The 17,488-nt window shown below is 37.8% G+C and overlaps 1 protein-coding gene across 3 annotated transcripts; it reads right to left on the bottom strand.

Moving 5' to 3' along the window:
• Positions 1-231: 231 nt before the first annotated feature.
• On the bottom strand, positions 232-14,690 carry LOC107589539 (DNA-binding protein Ikaros-like). 3 transcript variants are annotated; one of them, XM_016278014.1, is made up of 6 exons: positions 14,638-14,690; positions 12,727-12,846; positions 3,589-3,756; positions 3,308-3,433; positions 2,699-2,824; positions 232-1,271 (listed from the first exon to the last, which is right to left on the bottom strand). In XM_016278014.1, exons 1-6 carry the CDS (start codon positions 14,675-14,677, stop codon positions 562-564), a joined length of 1,290 nt encoding a protein of 429 aa, XP_016133500.1. In that variant the 5' UTR covers positions 14,678-14,690; the 3' UTR covers positions 232-561. The 3 variants fall into 3 exon arrangements, with proteins under 3 accessions (XP_016133500.1, XP_016133501.1, XP_016133502.1); XM_016278015.1 differs by lacking the exon at positions 2,699-2,824; XM_016278016.1 differs by lacking the exons at positions 12,727-12,846; positions 14,638-14,690 and adding an exon at positions 5,775-5,793.
• Positions 14,691-17,488: the final 2,798 nt, after the last annotated feature.

The raw sequence follows: 17,488 nt of genomic DNA, 5'->3' as shown, positions 1-17,488 counted from the left end.
GATTTCAAAAGGGAGTCATGTTACATAAAATGGACATGTCATGACATTTTCATTGTAATAAATTATAAAATGATATGAACTTCTTAAGGCTGCTTAATATAAAAATATATTTAACATGAAGAGTGAACAGTTGGAACACAGAGAAGTAAGTTATGTAAGATATGCAAGAAGTTTACATCCGTTGCAAATAATATTTTATAACTTTATATTTCTATGCATTATTTTATTTATTTAGGGCAGCAAAAACTTCACTTTTATATGGGATTATATAAAATGTTGCACTTTCAAACACCTAATTTCTATTTTCAGTTACAGTTCTTTCTTTTTTAATAGTCTCACTAGTTTACATATAAATCACAACATTGTAGAAAAATAGACAAGACAGTGAAATATATAGGCAACTGTATGTACAAAAAAAATCAATGTTACAGGAAACTCCAGTGTTTGGACAGTGTCTAAAAAAATTCTGAAATGTTGAATGTGTTGTGTGTGTGTGTGTGTGTGTAGTACGCTTGTGTGATCGTGTAGTCAAGTGTATGTGGAACGTCTCTGTGTGTTAACTCAGAAGCGGTGCTCTCCACGCGTGATGTGTGATGAGAACTCGTAGCGGTCCTGACTGCGGTAACCACACAGGTTGCACTCGAAGGGGTCTCGGAAGCCATGGCATCCCATGTGGATGGTATACATAACGTGGTCCAGGAACAAAACTCTGCAGTGGACGCAGCGGTACGCCCTCAACTCTTCTCCCTCTCCACTCAGCACCTTAAACCCCTCCGATGACGCCATACTCAGCTCCATCCCTACTGCCCGCAAGGCCTCAAAATGCCGCTGCTGCTCTTCCTTCACTACTGGCAGACCTCCGTTTCGCATACCTGGAGCCATGTGATTGGTCAGGTAGATGAGACCTCCTGCGGCCGCTGCCCCGCCTCCCCCGGCCTCGTTGCTCTCGGTGTCAGTGGAGTCCTGGCCGCTGGGGCTGGGCGAGCCGTCCTTCTCCACGGAGGCCGATTTGGACTTGGACAGCAGAAGGAGATGCTCTGCAGCGCTGTCTTTAGCAGATACACCATTGCCTTCGACTGATTGTGACTTGTGGAGGTTGTAAATAGGGCTGACCACCATGTCGGAGGAGCCAGGGGAGGTCTGAACCAGAGGCCGCAAGGACTCCGCTCCCAGATAGCTAATCGCACTGTTGATGGCCTGATCAATCACATGAGGCTGCATGAGCTCACCTGAGCCGCCTTCGAATGACAGCTCCGACAAACGATTCTCTCCTGTGGAAAAGCCAAAAGAGCAAAAGTTTTAACTCTGAGTTCTGTGAAATGTAAAATTAGAATTGATGCATCATTGAACTTTACTGGACGGCACAAATTCTGACATTTTTCGTGTCTTTATAATATTAACTATTATTACTGTGGAAATGAAAAGACACTTAGGGGAAACCCTTTCAAAATAGACAGTTCTTTGAGAAAATAAATGGAGTTAGTTTCATAAAACTCAAAAAAAGACGCTCAGAGGTTCCTCCAGGAACCCCATCCCAGCGAACAGGGAACATTCTCAGAACTTTGGCTAACGTTCTGAAAAGGTTCTCTCAAAGTTATGAACAAACATTCTTCCTGTAACATTAATAGAATGTTTGTTCAAAGTTATCTGGTCTTTAAAAATGTTCTAAAAAAATGGTTCAAAATGTTCATGGTTCAACGTTTTTTCTGAAACAATGTTCGTCTTGCATTTTAAAAAAAAAAAAGCCATTACATTACAGAGAACATTCAAAAATAACATTCCCATAATGTTTCCAAAATTATCAAATATAATGTTCCAATAAACAAGAAAAACATTTTGAAAACATGACATTTTGAATGGTCGGAGAACATTCAGAAAATATGTTTTTATAACTTGTTAACATTATAACATGTTAACATTAGCAAAATGTTCCTAGAACATATTTTTGTTAGCTGGGATCATAATGGTTCATAAAGGTTTTGAGATACTGGAAAAGATACTTAGAAGTACTCTCTCAATAATATAGATTCCAAAAGGGGGTTTCGCAGTGACACCATATAAGTATTTTGGGTTCCCCTAAGAACCTCTGAGTGAACAGTTAAGAACTAATTTTTTCTTGGTGTAAAGAACATTTTAATAATCTAAAGAACCCTTTTCCAATATAAAGAACCTTTTGTGTAATGGAAAGGTTCTATGGGTGTTAAAGGTTCTTTATAGAACCATAGATGCCAATAGCTCCGTTAAGGCACCTTCAGCAGGTGCCTACAGATCCTCCAGACGGTTCTTCCAGTGTGGCAGTCTGAGAAACCTCAAATGGTGCCTCCTTTTAATCTTTTAATTTTTACAATAATCTTCAGTAAAATACCGACATGAAAAGAAGAGAAATGGGCTTAGTAACACATCACGTTATTCTAAGAGCACTTCATGAGCTATTTCTATAAAAGATGCAAATGCAAATATATAAGAATTTATAAAACAATAAGCAACGGTCAAATTCATGTTGCATGGCATTATAGTGTTTCTTTTCCAGATTTTTTTAAAAGTCTACTCATCAAAAAGAAAGCAAAGAGGGAGCTGCCTGTTATTGTTTTTGCAATGTCTTCATTCTTTTAGTCAGATACATAAATGCATTTTTGACAATGATGTCAGGATGATCTACGATATATACTGTACAATGAAAGCAAACTTCAACTCTTACCCACAAACCTCTGTGGCATAGAGCTCTTACGCTTAGCTACATTGTTAGCTATCCTGTCTAGCACCAAGGCTCTCTCAGATGCTGGCATGTCCTCCCTCTGCTCATTCTGGCTGTTCTCTTCCTTCACTATAGAAAGCAAGACAAAGAAACCACGCATAAGATTCAAATGTCCTTATCTAACCTGAGATCATCCTCTGACATGTGCTAGCTAGCTATAATAGATGATGATGTTCCTTCAATCATGCAACTGATGTGGCACACATGGTTTTCTATCCCTTACTCCAAGCTATTTAATTTTTTTTTCTTAAGACACTTTATTTTTAAGCCTTGGGACTTTACAGGCATGTTGCTGCCCGTCATTTTACACATTCAATTGTGGCTCTGAACTTCTGAATATTTGGGCCATTTTTTGGCAGTGTCACCATTAAGTACTACCAGGACGTCAGTGGTAGTTGTACTTCCACTAATACTATTTCTTTTATTTTTCATTATAGTGATAATAAACCACATGTAAGATATGTTAATGGATCATAGATTAGCAGCATTTCCATCTATAAAAGAATCGAAAACACTTTGATAGAGAGCTCTGGTGTTCTGTCATTCACAGACCTGTATAAATGCTATTCTGAAGGCCCATGCACTGCAGGTAGTTGTGACATCGCTCCTTATGTTCCTCCAGTGAGCTCCGTTGCTTGTAGCTGCGCCCACAGTATGCACACTTATGAGGTTTTCCAACTGTAAATTCAAAATAAAAAAAGAAATCTGTTCAATCCCACTATACAATTCTGTCATTGTTTTCACTACAATATAGTCTCACGCGATCAGTGCAGGTTTGAGTTAATGAAGAAATGAAGGCATGTCTGAATGATCCAGGTGACAGAGGCATTTACCCGAGTGCGTGCGCAGGTGTCCGGAGAGGGCGTCTCTGCGGCGGCAAGCATAGTTGCACAGGTGACATTTGAAAGGTTTCTCGCCAGAGTGCAGTTTGATGTGTCGGAGCAGGTTACCCTTCTGAGTGAAGGAAGCACCGCACTGGCTGCACTGGAACGGCCTTTCCCCTAGAAGAAAAAAAGATAACACATAACTTATAAGTTGAACATGTAAAATTGCTAAATGCTGCAAGTCATGCATAATGATAAAGGAACTAGATTTTTCAGCATATTCTCCTTTCTAGTGATCCCAAACGTATTTGGACACTTAAGCCACACTTAAAAATGGTTGAGTTTCATTGCGCTTTGAAACAATATATTAAACCAGAAGATTTTTGGAGGTTGTAAATGATAAAACAGTAGATGTACTGTTCAAAATGAAGACAAAAAGTATTTGGACACTTTCATGCAATCAAATGTTAGTAGAATACATTCATAGTTGGGTGCAACGGTAGGACACCTGAAACTTTTAAAGGCAAATGATATTCAGTAATATTATCAATTCAGTTTCACTGATACGATCGGATGAGAATAAAACGTTCAATTAAAAACTGAATCGAAATGGACAATGACACTAACTTTGTAACATCAACTGAACTGAATCGACATTAAACTGAACTGAGCTGGATAACGATTGCCTTAATTAGAGCTGCTTATAGCTGAATTGAACTTGTTTCATAAACAATGAGCTTTGCGACACTAGTGCCACTTACTGAACTGAATGTATTGAACTTATTGCTGAAATGTAATGATTCATAAAATAAACTGTTTCCGTTGTATTGCTGTAAAGCTGCTTTGACACAATCTGTATTGTATAAAGCCTTATGTCACTTGACTTGAAATCTGACTGATAATGGACTTCATCCACTAAAGCTGCTTCGGAGCCTATTGGTTAAAAGTAATTGCAAAAAAGTGTGGCTTAAAAGTGCAAATACCTTTTGGGCCTTCTGTATACCCTTGTGTGATAAAGTAACTTGCGTTCACAATGAAGTGACTCGTTGTGCTTTAACCTGTATAGCAGTTATAGCCTATATACACCTGTAGTTCTATCAAACTGTATTTCTTTTGAACAAAGAGTGCCAGCGACAAATGGCCATGTAAATGGCGGGTGTCTGAGACACTATATCGGCCCTCTGAAAGCAAAGCATCCGCCGCTGTAGCGCTATTACGCTGTGAATGCGGGGTCAGTGTCCTACACGGCTCCACCGCGCTGTTACATCTTCAACAACGCGGCGCCTCGTGCCAAAGCTCAATCAAACACGCGGGCGGGATCTCGCACGTGAGCGCCTCTCTCCGCTCTGCGCACGCTGCCTGGCTCCGCGCGCCGACTGGCGCCCTGATCGAACAAGAGGCTTTCAGACGCTGCCTGCCAGTTTCGTAATGCACCACTGCCTGGGTCAATTTGATCTGAAAATCTCATTTTTTCCTCTTCTTCAGCTCTAAAATAAGAGCGACCCATCACAATGCAAATGCAGAGCTCATTTAAATAAAGTGAAGGCAACACTTTGTGTTTGAGAGCCAGTCTTCCTGATCAGCGCCCCTGGAATAAACCAATATCCAGCTCCTCCGAATGTTGTGGCATTCTCCGAGAACGCTATTAATACGGCGCTCCCTTCAAAAGCCCTATAAAATAAGAGTCACCAGTGAAGCAGCAAAAAGACGGAAAAAGAAACTCATTAAAAAGGCATTTCAGGAGCACGGCACCTCCTGCGATTATTTTGATTTAAATAGGAAGCACTTCATTATATCTTTTATTATACGTTCTTTTCTGAATTTACATTAGCCCACTGTTCCTTTCTTCCATTTTGAGTTTCATTAGTTTGTCAAGTGAGGAAGTTAAGTGCCTTTTTGAAAAATGTTCTCGCCCACTGGTTTGGCTTCATCACAGCGGAATATCAATTTGAGAAAGGGAGAAAATAACTAATACTGAAGTAATTGTCATTCGAGAGAGACTTAGCTTGGTTAGTTGTCGCATTTGGACTGTCATAAAGAAATCTGAACAGAATGACACATTTTAAACCTCTTTTTTTAAAAGACAAAAAAACATATACGCACATCTCATCATAAATATATTAACAAAAGGTTACAGGTGAGCTTGTAAAAGGATAGTTCACCCAAAAATGAAAATTCTGTCATCATTTACTCACCCTTACTGTATGGCATTCCAAACCTGTATGACTTTCTTTCGTCTGTGGAACATAAAAGAAGATATTTTGAGAGATGTCTCAAGGTGTTTAGTCTATACAGTGGAAGTCAGTGGTAACCAAAACTGTGTGTTTCTCTAAAATATCTTCTTTTGTATACCGCAAAGAAAAAAATAAGCCATACAGGTTTGGAACGACATGAAGGTGAGCAAATGATGAGCGAATTTACATTTTGGATGCAACAAACTGCGGACATTATCCAAAAATGGTGTCCTAATGTTCTAAAAACGAATCGCATTGGTCATTTACATCAATTTACAGCATCCATTCAAGTCAAGCCATACACAGTTTGCTTGCTCTACTCTAGCCTCTGCTAAAGAAAAGGATGGTTACATTTAAAACACATCCAGCATCTGTCTCTGTCCTGCTCTCTGTGTGTCTCTCTCAACCTACCCAGCCCTGCGCCCTGTGATCTGTGAGTGATAGTATAAGGAGGGAAGAGTAGATGGCAGTTGTGCTTCATGCGAAAAGGAGCAAACAATCAAATAAAAATGAAACTGTTAAATATTCAGATTATTCTCTGTAATGTCCAAATATATAAGCTAGATCATTGTTCAAATGCCCGTTCAGCCTAATGAAGTAAACATTTCGAGTCTTTTCAGGCCGTTAGAGCTCAGGGTAAAGGTCCTGTGGTTAACATGCTGTGGTACCAGGCTGATTTCCCCACGCTTCAGCCTCTGTTTGCACAGACTCAAGAGGAACAAGCAGAAATAATGAAATATGGGAATCCAAGGGAAAAGAGGAAGCTTCAGCGCCCGAGCCGGCCCAACCGAAAAAAAGGACAAGAGTTATGGAGAAGTGACAGAAAGGGAAGCACAGACAGGGAATTGTTGAGCACAACAAGTGAAACAGTTTTTCTTTTTCATTTTTTGCATTCAGACTACAGGGATCAGCAACTGAAGCACGTGATCTGAACTGGAGAGTACCGACAGACAAAACTGTGTTCAGTGTTTAGGTTACTCTCTGACAGTTAGCAGCCAGACTCTTTTTATTGTGTTTCCAAAATAGATCGGAAATAATTGTCTTGTGTTTTACAGCAACTGATCAAGTTTCCAGTATAATCGTCTCCAATGACTAAGAAAAAGACTGAACGCTAATCAAATAACTAACTAGAAAAGATAAAAGCTAGTTGACTAAAAACTGTATTATCTTTCATTTCAGAGAAGGTCTTGACTGAACATAATCACACAATAAACTCGACAGGGATCAGCACCTGAAGCACGTGATCTGAACTGGAGAGTACCGACAGACAAAACTGTGTTCAGTGTTAAGGTTACTCTCTGACAGTTAGCAGCCAGACTCTTTTTATTGTGTTTCCAAAATAGATAATTGTCTTGTGTTTTACAGCAACTGATCAAGTTTCCAGTATAATCGTCTCCAATGACTAAGAAAAAGACTGAACGCTAATCAAATAACTAACTAGAAAAGATAAAAGCTAGTTGACTAAAAACTGTATTATCTTTCATTTCAGAGAAGGTCTTGACTGAACATAATCACACAATAAACTCAAGTCAGCGATTTTCATCTTTAATGCATGCTCCTGGTCTTTATGTGCACTATTCATTGGTGGAAATTATTCTACATAAAAAATCTTTGACTTTTATCAAAATGTAATAACTCTGTGACAACCTTCCTTTTCAGCTACGTCATAAATCCGTCATACACACTAATGAGACAAAAAAGATTGTCAATGGGGCAGTACCCTTTGCAAAGGTACACCTTCAGACTTTATTTAGCCCTAAAGGATATTATTAACTTAATGTACATTTTATTACCTAAAGTGTAACTAAATTATACATATACATACTTTTTGAAAAGGGAACTGGCCCAGTGACAGTTTTTGTACAATTTTTTTTGTACTTTTCAATCCCTCCCCTCCAGTATCCTGGCTGTATTAGTATTTTCACGATCCAGTCAATGCCCAATAGGCCGTCCTACATTTTTCCCCCGCTGAATATTCTGTTTCACTCTAATAAAGTTTGTCTGATTAAGTAAAACAGGTTGTAAACTGCATTTCATGTTGACTTTAAAGAAGGTTTATATGGATTTCAGTCTCCATGTGTGAAGGAATTACAGCAGTTAATAACATAAAGTCAATACAGGAATGCAATCTCCCATTAACACCCATAAAAGGATCTATCTCTTCCTCTCGCGCACACACACACACACACAGATCCACTGGCAGCCTTTCTGCTTATATGATATGATGATTTAACCAGTGTGATGTGACCTGAGTTTGGCAGAGGGAACTAGGCTTGTTGTCATGATACGATCTCTCATGGATCTTTTGGGGAAGTTGTGACTAAACTGGGGATGGGAAGAGGAGCTTTTACTTTGTATAACGTTTATCACACATCCTAATTTACCCATTTTGGGAAGCAAGTGACAAAAGCCACAGACAAGGACAAACAAAGAGCTCTACATAGAACAGAGCGACGTAACAGGCAAACCTCACAAACATCAAGGACTAATTTTAAATGGGATTAAATTAGATTTTTTTCCATTTTCAGAGCAACTCTCTGGAAGTGCAATGGTTCAGTGCCTTGACGATCATGTTAGTGATAAGTCAGTCTCCCTTTAGCGGTTTGAACCTATGACACTCTGCTACATCGATTACAAAGTTATCACAACATTGCACTTTAGCAAGGGATGTATTCATGGTGAGGGCACTATAAACGAATATAACACTTTGCTAGTACAATTAATTTTCGTCTATGCTCCAGTCGAGGCACTGAACATGACTATGAATAGTTTATGCGGTGTAGGAGAGCTACATGCACATTAACCACGGCTCCACAGCGGGTGGGTGAGAGTATATGTTTGAGCATGCATGTGTATGCATTTGTGTGTCGTATGTGACAAAAAGAACCCTGCTTTCGCTCACAATTTTAGGAACTTGCTAGTGAAATGTTTGCATCTGATATAGCAACAGGTTTAAGAGCAGGCTGTTACCCTCATACATTTAAAAAGAGGAATTACATGATAAAATCGGCGCTGCACCATGAAAACCTTTCTGCACTTCTCTGGACAGAGTGTTTTTCCATGCAGTGCTAATAAATACTAATGCTCAAGCCAAACAGCGCTGTTTTTGTAATTAAAAAAGCCAGTGTTTCTACATCTTTAAATCAACATGAAATTAAAATGGACTTGTTTACTTTCTTAATGGTTGATTTGTGTCTTAATATGAATGATTAATCGATACGCGTGATTTAATTGAATTAAATAGTTTATAATCATAATCTTTCATCAAAATCTAAATCTAAAATGTCTTTCCTTTTCTGCTGCCACTTAGCTATTTTTTAAGTTAATTAATATTCAAATGGCTATTTATGCATTAATTTAGCATTCAGCCTGGACTCTATTCTGGTATGTAACACCTAACTGACTATCCAAACAATTCCTGCTCATTTTTTTTTCTAATTGAATATCTTGTTTCACTTGAAAATATGTCACATTACGGGGGTAAATTTGGTTGTGAACAGAAATACCCCTTGTGATACTTAATGCATAATTAACATGATGTTTTGGACACCTAATTGCATGTTATTTGAAATTAAATTATAATATAAACACATTATAGTTTTTAGTTTATAGTAATTTATATCAAACTCAATTAGCTGAAGTTTAGAGTGTTTTTTTTTGTTTTATGTGTCACTGCTGCACATTACATGTACTTAATATAATAATAACAATAGGCTATGCATAATTACATGCAACTAACCCTAAACCAATCACTCATCCTAACCCTAAACATATAGTACATGTACATGTAGTTAATCAATATTACTTAAATATATAATTACACTGTAACAAGGCCACCATAAAATAAAGCATAATCCTTTTTTGACCCACCTAAGTAGGACTTAAGTACATTAGTTCTATTGTCTTTGAAATGGGGTTAAAGTGTCCTGCTGAATGTACTGACAAGCATATATGGCAAAATAAAATACACTTAAATTAACACTTAAAAACTGTATGTCATATTTAATATACTTACACACTTATATTTGTAACGATGAAGTTGCAATTTAGAACATCTGAAATATATTATTATCTTTAAATGTACTATTAAAAACACTTCACTTTAATGCATGACAAAATTATTTTTAAATATACTTTTAAGATTTGAAGGATTAAAACAAATTGTTTGGCTCTTTGTGCTTCTCACAGATATTCAGTTTCAATCCTCAAATGTTTTCATAACTGTAGAGGAGTTTCTAGGTCTTTCATAGCAGGAAAGCAAAGAGACAGCGCTCTGTAAGAACCATCTCTATATGTTTTGATTTCCTGATATTCTACGCTCTTGCTATGCGTCTGATCGAACCGCGTACTGCACAGTCTGCACAGATACTCCCTTGATACACTTAATCAGAGAAGCAATGATGCACTGTGAAGATACTGTCTTCACATCCTCTTGCACACTGGCTGATTATATCTTCAGGGACAACATGCAGACAGACAGATGCATGCACACGCACATATTCACACAAACCTTTGCTAAGGAGTTCAGAGCATGTGAATTTTAGTTCCTTGTTTCTCTAAAACAATCCTCCAAATTTTTTTCTATGTCTAAATCCTAATGGCGTTATTATTCTTTCTATACATCGCAAATACACTCACATCTCAATCAGAAAAGAATTAGAATCAGTGTAAGCATTTCTAAAGTTGTGAATTGTATGTGAAAAAGTGGGCAAAAAAAAAAAAAGGCAGTGTTGAGTTTATATTCTTATTAGTGTTTTTAATGTTATCCTGACTGTTCAAACAGCTGACTAACAAGGGGTCTCTTTTCACCAGTCAAGTAATGAGAACACACTGCGGCCTCTGCTAGCATCTATGGTCTCTTATTACTTTATCGATATGACTTTGCTCTTTATATACATAACACATGAGTGAGATATGAAAGTGCTATTTTGTGAGTGAAGCATGTCTTTTGGACTTGCATTTGAATGTGGGTGGGTGTGTGGAAGTGTGTGAATATCGTGGCAGTTGAAGTGAAAGCATGGCATAAGTGCAGGTGCAGAGTTGTGTGTGTTGCGTGTAAGAGAGCGTAAGCTCGCATTTATTGCGATACTGCGCCTATCTGCTGTTGCTCCTGAACATTTTATCTCCCTGAGTGAGTGTTGAAACTGAGTTCTGGCAAGTTCTTCTTAGGAAACTCTTGCACATCCTATTTCAGTTTCCTCTCACATCTTTTTTTTTCTTTCTTTCTTTCTCTCTCTCTATCTCTCTCTCTCTCTCTCTCAGTCTGTTTTTTACTTTCAGTAGCTTCAAAGTGAGCGGGTCACACATTAAGTCCAAGTTAATCTGGAACTTCTGGAGGGGAAAATTCCAAACTAAAATACTTCAAGATATTAAACAGGCCATATGTTAACTTCCGGTTAGCCAAATTTATTCCCACCCATTTTCGCCTTTAGTTAACCCACTTTATATTTACACTGATAGCAGTATATTTATTAATATAATGACTAACTTAGACATTCTGTTGTTACCTATCAATCAAACATGACACACTATCACTCAAAAGCTTGAGGTCATTAAAAAGTTTCTTTTTAAGAAATGAATACTTTTATCCAGCAAGGATGTGTTAAATTAATCAAAAGTGACAATAAAGGCATTTACAATGTTACTAAAGGTTCCTATTTCAAATAAATGCTGTCCTTTTGAACTTCTTATTCATCAAAGTATTCTAAAAAAAATCATGGTTTCCACACAAATATTAAGCAGCACAATTACATTTAACATTGATAATATAAGAAATATTTCTTGAGCAGCAAATCAGCATATTAGAATGATTTCTGAAGGATCATGTGACACTGAAGACAATTCAGCTTTGCATCAGAAATAAATTACATTTTTAAATGTATTAAAATAGAAAATGGTAACACAAATTATAATTATATTTTACTTGATCAAATAAATGCAGCCCTAATTGGTGAGCATAATAGACTTTCAAAAACATTAAAAAAGTCTTACTGACCCCACACTTTTGAATGTTTGTGTACCTTTTAGTTTTAGTCAAGTCAAGTCACTTTTATTTATACAGCGCTTTATACAACGCTGATTGTGTCAAAGCAGCTTTACAGTGTCAAACAGGAAAACAGTTTGTCAATAATGCAAGAAGACGATAACAAAAAGTCATTTTTCCAGCTTAAGTCAGTTCACTGATGATTCTTCGAAAACAAATTGTTTTAACAGGTTTGCAATGCAATTTCAATTTACATTTAATCCTTTAGACTTTTTATTCAAAAAGGACTTATAAGTGATGAAAATTTTTTTTTATATAGAATTTCAAGAGAAGTAAACAAGAGAAGTACAAAAGGAAGGGTAGAAGTGTTTAAAAATAGCAGAGAGAAATATTTCCGAATAAGTGGGTTAAAGAGTTCATGGCACAACTGAGCATGTTATGTGTAGGCTCAGGCAGTGGGTAAACGCTGTTTCAGTGCATTAAATTAGCAGTCTGCTTTTTAATTGTTCCACAGTTTCAGGAACTAGTAGTTATGAACTATCAGTCTTACGAGAGGAAAATAATACTTAAAGTTCTTACATCGGTTCCTTTTTGATTTGATTTTTTTTTTCCTTTCTATGCATGCCAATAGAAAAAAAAGACATGATCTCATTACAAAAACTGAAGATGCGCACCATGAGCTAAATTAAAACGCTTTGGACCCTGCGACTGTGATTGAACAATCTAGTGCACTTGACCTGTGATCTCGTAGGGACGACAACAGCCGTTGCATGCACTCGTTTCATACAAAGTATTACATTTTAAAGCTTTCTGTGTTAGGCTGACTTTAAAAGTGGGCTACAGTGGTAACTATAACAGACTGAATATTGCGTGAATGTGTAAATGAGGTAGTTTCGTGGTTGTGTCCCAGCTTAGGCTGGTCTGACTCACCTAGTGGTTTGTCTGTGCGGTTGTTGTGTTGGAGGCCAGTGCTTGCTGACAAGTCTTCAGGAACAGGCATGGCCTCATCTTGGTCCTCTCCCCCCTCGTTAGCATTCGGGCTGTCCCCTCCTGAGCAAAGAGTAGAGAAGTTACAAATATAGATGCTGGTCCATCCCTTTTACATGTCATTTTTAAGTTTAATATGCTGAGGCAATGGCCATGTACACATTGTGACAATCGCATTCTACAACCAAATGGACTCCCAAAAATTCAGGTAGTGTTGACAAGTGCATTTGCAGAAATCACTTATAATAAGTGGACATGGCAACCCTTCAAGAGCACACTCTGCAAAGTAGCCATCCAAACTTAAAGGGGTCATAGGATGCCCATTTTCCACAAGTTGATATGATTCTTTAGGGTCTTAATGAAAAGTCTATAACATAGTATGGTTCAAATTTCTCAATGATAGTGCAAAAAAAACACACACACACAACGGCTCTGTTGCCGAGTCTTTGGCCATTGTTATATTTCTTTGGTTAAAAATAGCAGATACCAAATGCCAGAATGTTGCTATGGTTACCATGGTGTAAATCATCACAGTTTCTGAGAGTGAATTTTGTTTTGTACACACACAAAACAATAATTTAGGGGATTTGCTCCCGTATTTAAATGCAGTTGTCACTCCTGAAACTTTACAGTGGGTACGTGGCCAATTACAAGTAAGCCATTTTCAGGCTGATTCCTCATCATTGGCTCAACCAGTGGCATGAAGTGGGGGGTGGGACTATCTGTGTGTCTGACCAATGACAGGTGGTGGGAATGTTCAGGAGAACTGTTTGGAAACAGTCATTAGGTGTGTTTGACTTTATTCGGCTCTGATTTGTGTCTGATTTGAAACAATGCATTTTTTTGGAATTGAGACAAGCAGCAAATCTGACCAAATGGGTAAATCCATCTGAAGTCGAACAAACCTACTATTTTTATTTTTTTTAATCTGTTTGGTGACATTAGAAGTGTCAAATTTGCACACTTCCCTTCAAAGTAAAAGGGTTGTATTGTGGTTGCTCCAGGATGTATTGCATCCCAGTGTCGACAGTCAGGGCATTAAATATATAACTCTTGCTAATGCAAGAAGTTTGGAGCTCACTATAATAAGTCTTGTGTAAGTTTTGTAACTTTATTTAGATATGAAAATGTCGACTGAACACAAATGCTGACCCTTTTCCTGCACTCAGACTGTGTTCCCTTTTCCATTTAACTTTTTTTCCTGGGAAAGTGTTTGCATTAACCCCAGGCCGATTCAAGATCCTTGAGGTGTTGTGGCAGACAGCAACATTTCTTTTGCTTCATGTGCAAGATTTCACAAGTTTAAATCTAGCTGAATATACGATTTAAAATTGAATCTGTTTGTCAGTAGATGTATATCAGGGGCCACATTTGGATGTACTTGATTTGGTATTTCAATGGAAAAGAGAACTTTCTGATGAGAGATTGGCATCGTTCGTGTCATTCCAAACCAGTATGACTGTTTTCTTCTGCAGAACAAAATTATTTTGAATAATGTTTTTGTTCATTCATTGATGAAGTCATAAAGTCATAGGCTTGGAATGACATGAGATGAGGGTGAGTAAATGATTTACATTTTTGGGTGAACTATCCCTTTTATGTAATCAACTTTTTGTTCCTTTAAACTGGTAAGAGTGAAATAATATAAGATTTTTATTTTTTTATTTAATTTAATTTTTTTCATCTTTCGTCTTAAATAGTTAATCAGACATTTTGGTGAGTAGAAGTCTCCTCAATCTGGTCTAGAATCACCTGTGAAGACCTTCATATATAGCCCGTCTTTGAACAGTCAAAAAACGGTTATCTTTGCTCGACTGTTTTGATCGTCCAGACCTCACTGTGGCTTGAACGTACCTGTTATCTGGGACATTTCCTGTGCCTCCTCAGTCTCCATCCTGTGCAGGTATTCTAACAGGAGCAAAAGCAAGAGAGAAAGAGTATCATCAGTGCTCGCTGCCTCAATAAAATAAGCCTGTATAAGAGAAGTGGTTGGTGATTAAAGGAGAATGGCCTTTCTTTGTGTATCTCCATCACCCTGGCAAGAACAGCCCTATTCCAGCCATACACACCACTGTCTTCCACATTACATTACAATGAACTACAGACAGTTTCATTACCGCTCTGACAGACAGGGTGAACTAAGAGAATAGTTTTGGTGGACTACAAGGCCGGCGATGGAGTGGGGAGTCTCGAAAGGAACAGGCTTTCAGACCACATTTGTTATTTATTGTTAATTTCCTACCACATAATCATCCAAAAATGCAAACTGACTGCCGCAAAATTAAGCAGAAAATTAGATGGCCCGGGGTCATGGAGGATGCTGGTGTTTGGCATCGCCAGCTGATTGGCGCTCGTGTTCATTCTAATTTACTGAGCATGCATGGGTGAGCCCGGCAGCCCAACTCTTTCACCGCTTCTCTTTAACACACACACATAGGAACACATAGATTTATGAACACAGACGGAAATGTAGACAAGAGAGTGCAATCAATGAGTAAGGTGACTGAAAGAAGAAGACACAGAAGGTACTAAACAAAGCAGGTTTATCAGAGACAAGAAATTAATAGATTGAGAAGTAAGGGAAAGATTAGGTGAAAATAAGTCAGTGAGCGAATCCACCTTGTTTGCAACATGAAATTAAGATATTTGCTGTGAATGAGCGAGACCTCAGATTCAGTAGCCGCTATAGGCAAATAACTAGAAGAATCCCAGGTCACAAATTTAGGTTTAAATGAAGTGTTTCTGAAACACTGAAATGTCCAGTTTTCTTGTTTTGATTAGAACATTATTTTAAATATTCTTTTTACTCATTTATTTTACCCAAAATATAATAATATTTGAACATTTATTTTAAACTGTCCAGTTTTCTTGTTGTGATTATAATGTTAATGCAATAAGGTTACAAAAATGTTTCTTACAACATTTTACTAACTTTGTTTTCACCCAAAATATTTTATTTGAACATTTCATTTTATTTCTTTTTAATATTCCAAGAACGCTAAAATGTAAATTTTTCTTGACATAACTGAAATGTATGGAGCATGCAAGAAAAAATAAATAAACCGTGTGCACAATTTGCTAATTCGTTCCCTCGATGTACTAAAACGTGCACACGATTACTATTTAGCTCCCTCGATTTGCTAATTCCTTCTCTCGATTTATAAATCATGTGCACGATTTAGCAAATCGAGGGAACTAATTAGTAAATCATGCACACAATTTATAAATCGAGGGAATGAAATAGTAAGATTTAACCTACTATTTTTTTCCCTGCATGCTATGTGCGGGGCTCCGTAGAAATGTTAATTAAAGGTTACAAAAAACATTTCTTAGAAAGTTCATCAAGAACAAATAACATTGTAAGGACGTTCCGAGAATGTTGATCTCAGAACGTTTTCTCAGAACGTTATGTTAAAATGTAAATTTTTCTTGACATAACTGAAATGTATGGAGCATGACATGCAAGAAAAAATAAATAAACCGTGTGCACAATTTGCTAATTCGTTCCCTCGATGTACTAAAACGTGCACACGATTACTATTTAGCTCCCTCGATTTGCTAATTCCTTCTCTCGATTTATAAATCATGTGCACGATTTAGCAAATCGAGGGAACTAATTAGTAAATCATGCACACAATTTATAAATCGAGGGAATGAAATAGTAAGATTTAACCTACTATTTTTTTCCCTGCATGCTATGTGCGGGGCTCCGTAGAAATGTTAATTAAAGGTTACAAAAAACATTTCTTAGAAAGTTCATCAAGAACAAATAACATTGTAAGGACGTTCCGAGAATGTTGATCTCAGAACGTTTTCTCAGAACGTTATGACAAAGTATATCAAATATTATTAAGGTTATAAGAAAGTTCCGTTAACATTACTTTAAGAATGTTTTGTCTTTTACTTTTAAAAAAACAGAAGTGAAAGTTGTGAGAATGTAGCAAACTATTTTGTGCTACAAATCAGTTTATGTTTATGATAACAATTAACAATACATTCAAATAATATGAAACAAATACTAGTTGGCAAAAATCAAGCAGCATAACGGACTGTTTTTGAATGACACCAGAAGCTTCTCACATTAGAGTTACAAATGGCCGCACCCACATGTTAAAAAGGTAGATAGCGTGAGAAGAAAATGGAGGAAAGAATAAGAGTGGAGGGTCAAAATTAGTGTTTTCTGACTCCTCAGAAGGAGTCAGTGGTGAGCACTTCCTCAGGCCAGGCCTGCATATCTGAGAAGTCACCAGCGCTCGTGGCCCCATTAATAATGTAGCGGCCACTTGGGCCCACAGCAGATGGGCACAACAGCCTCGGCCTCGCTGCCACTTCAAGACGCTCCCGCCAGGGCCCCACGCCCGGCCCCGCCAGCCACACAGGGAGAAGTGAAGTTCCTGAAAATAGCCAAGCAAGCTGAAGAGAGCTCCTGGGAGAAGGGGGACGTAGGCCTTCCTGTTTTTAATGACAGATGGCTCCATGCACTTGGAACAAATAGTGGGAACCCGGTGGCCTACCGTCTGTCGCAATGTCCCAGTCTTCCTGGGGATCGCGCTTCTCGGAAGACTTACGACCAGCTCGCACACCCAAAAACCTGGTGAGGGCTTGTTGCGACTGCTTTGAGATACAAATGCGCATGTGCCTGGGCATCATTGTGCGTGTGAAATGTAGAGGGTTAAAGTCATTGGTGCATGAAGGATTGCAGGTG

This window comes from Sinocyclocheilus grahami, unplaced genomic scaffold, assembly GCF_001515645.1.
Source record: "Sinocyclocheilus grahami isolate Dianchi unplaced genomic scaffold, SAMN03320097.WGS_v1.1 scaffold117.1, whole genome shotgun sequence".
NCBI classification, from domain to species: domain Eukaryota; kingdom Metazoa; phylum Chordata; class Actinopteri; order Cypriniformes; family Cyprinidae; genus Sinocyclocheilus; species Sinocyclocheilus grahami.
Note: the sequence above shows the minus strand (reverse complement) of the source record. Positions and strands in the feature narration are given on the sequence as shown.

Bases quoted from the DNA above. Each gene is read 5' to 3' on its own strand.
- LOC107589539 (XM_016278014.1), bottom strand. From the start codon at position 14,677: ATGGAGACTGAGGAGGCACAGGAAATGTCCCAGATAACAG. The intron at 3,757-12,726 runs GTGAGTCAGACC...TTTTTCTTCTAG, and splicing joins CCGCACAGACAAACCACTAG to GGGAAAGGCCGTTCCAGTGC. The intron at 2,825-3,307 runs GTCTGTGAATGA...TGCTTTCTATAG, and splicing joins TCAGAATAGCATTTATACAG to TGAAGGAAGAGAACAGCCAG.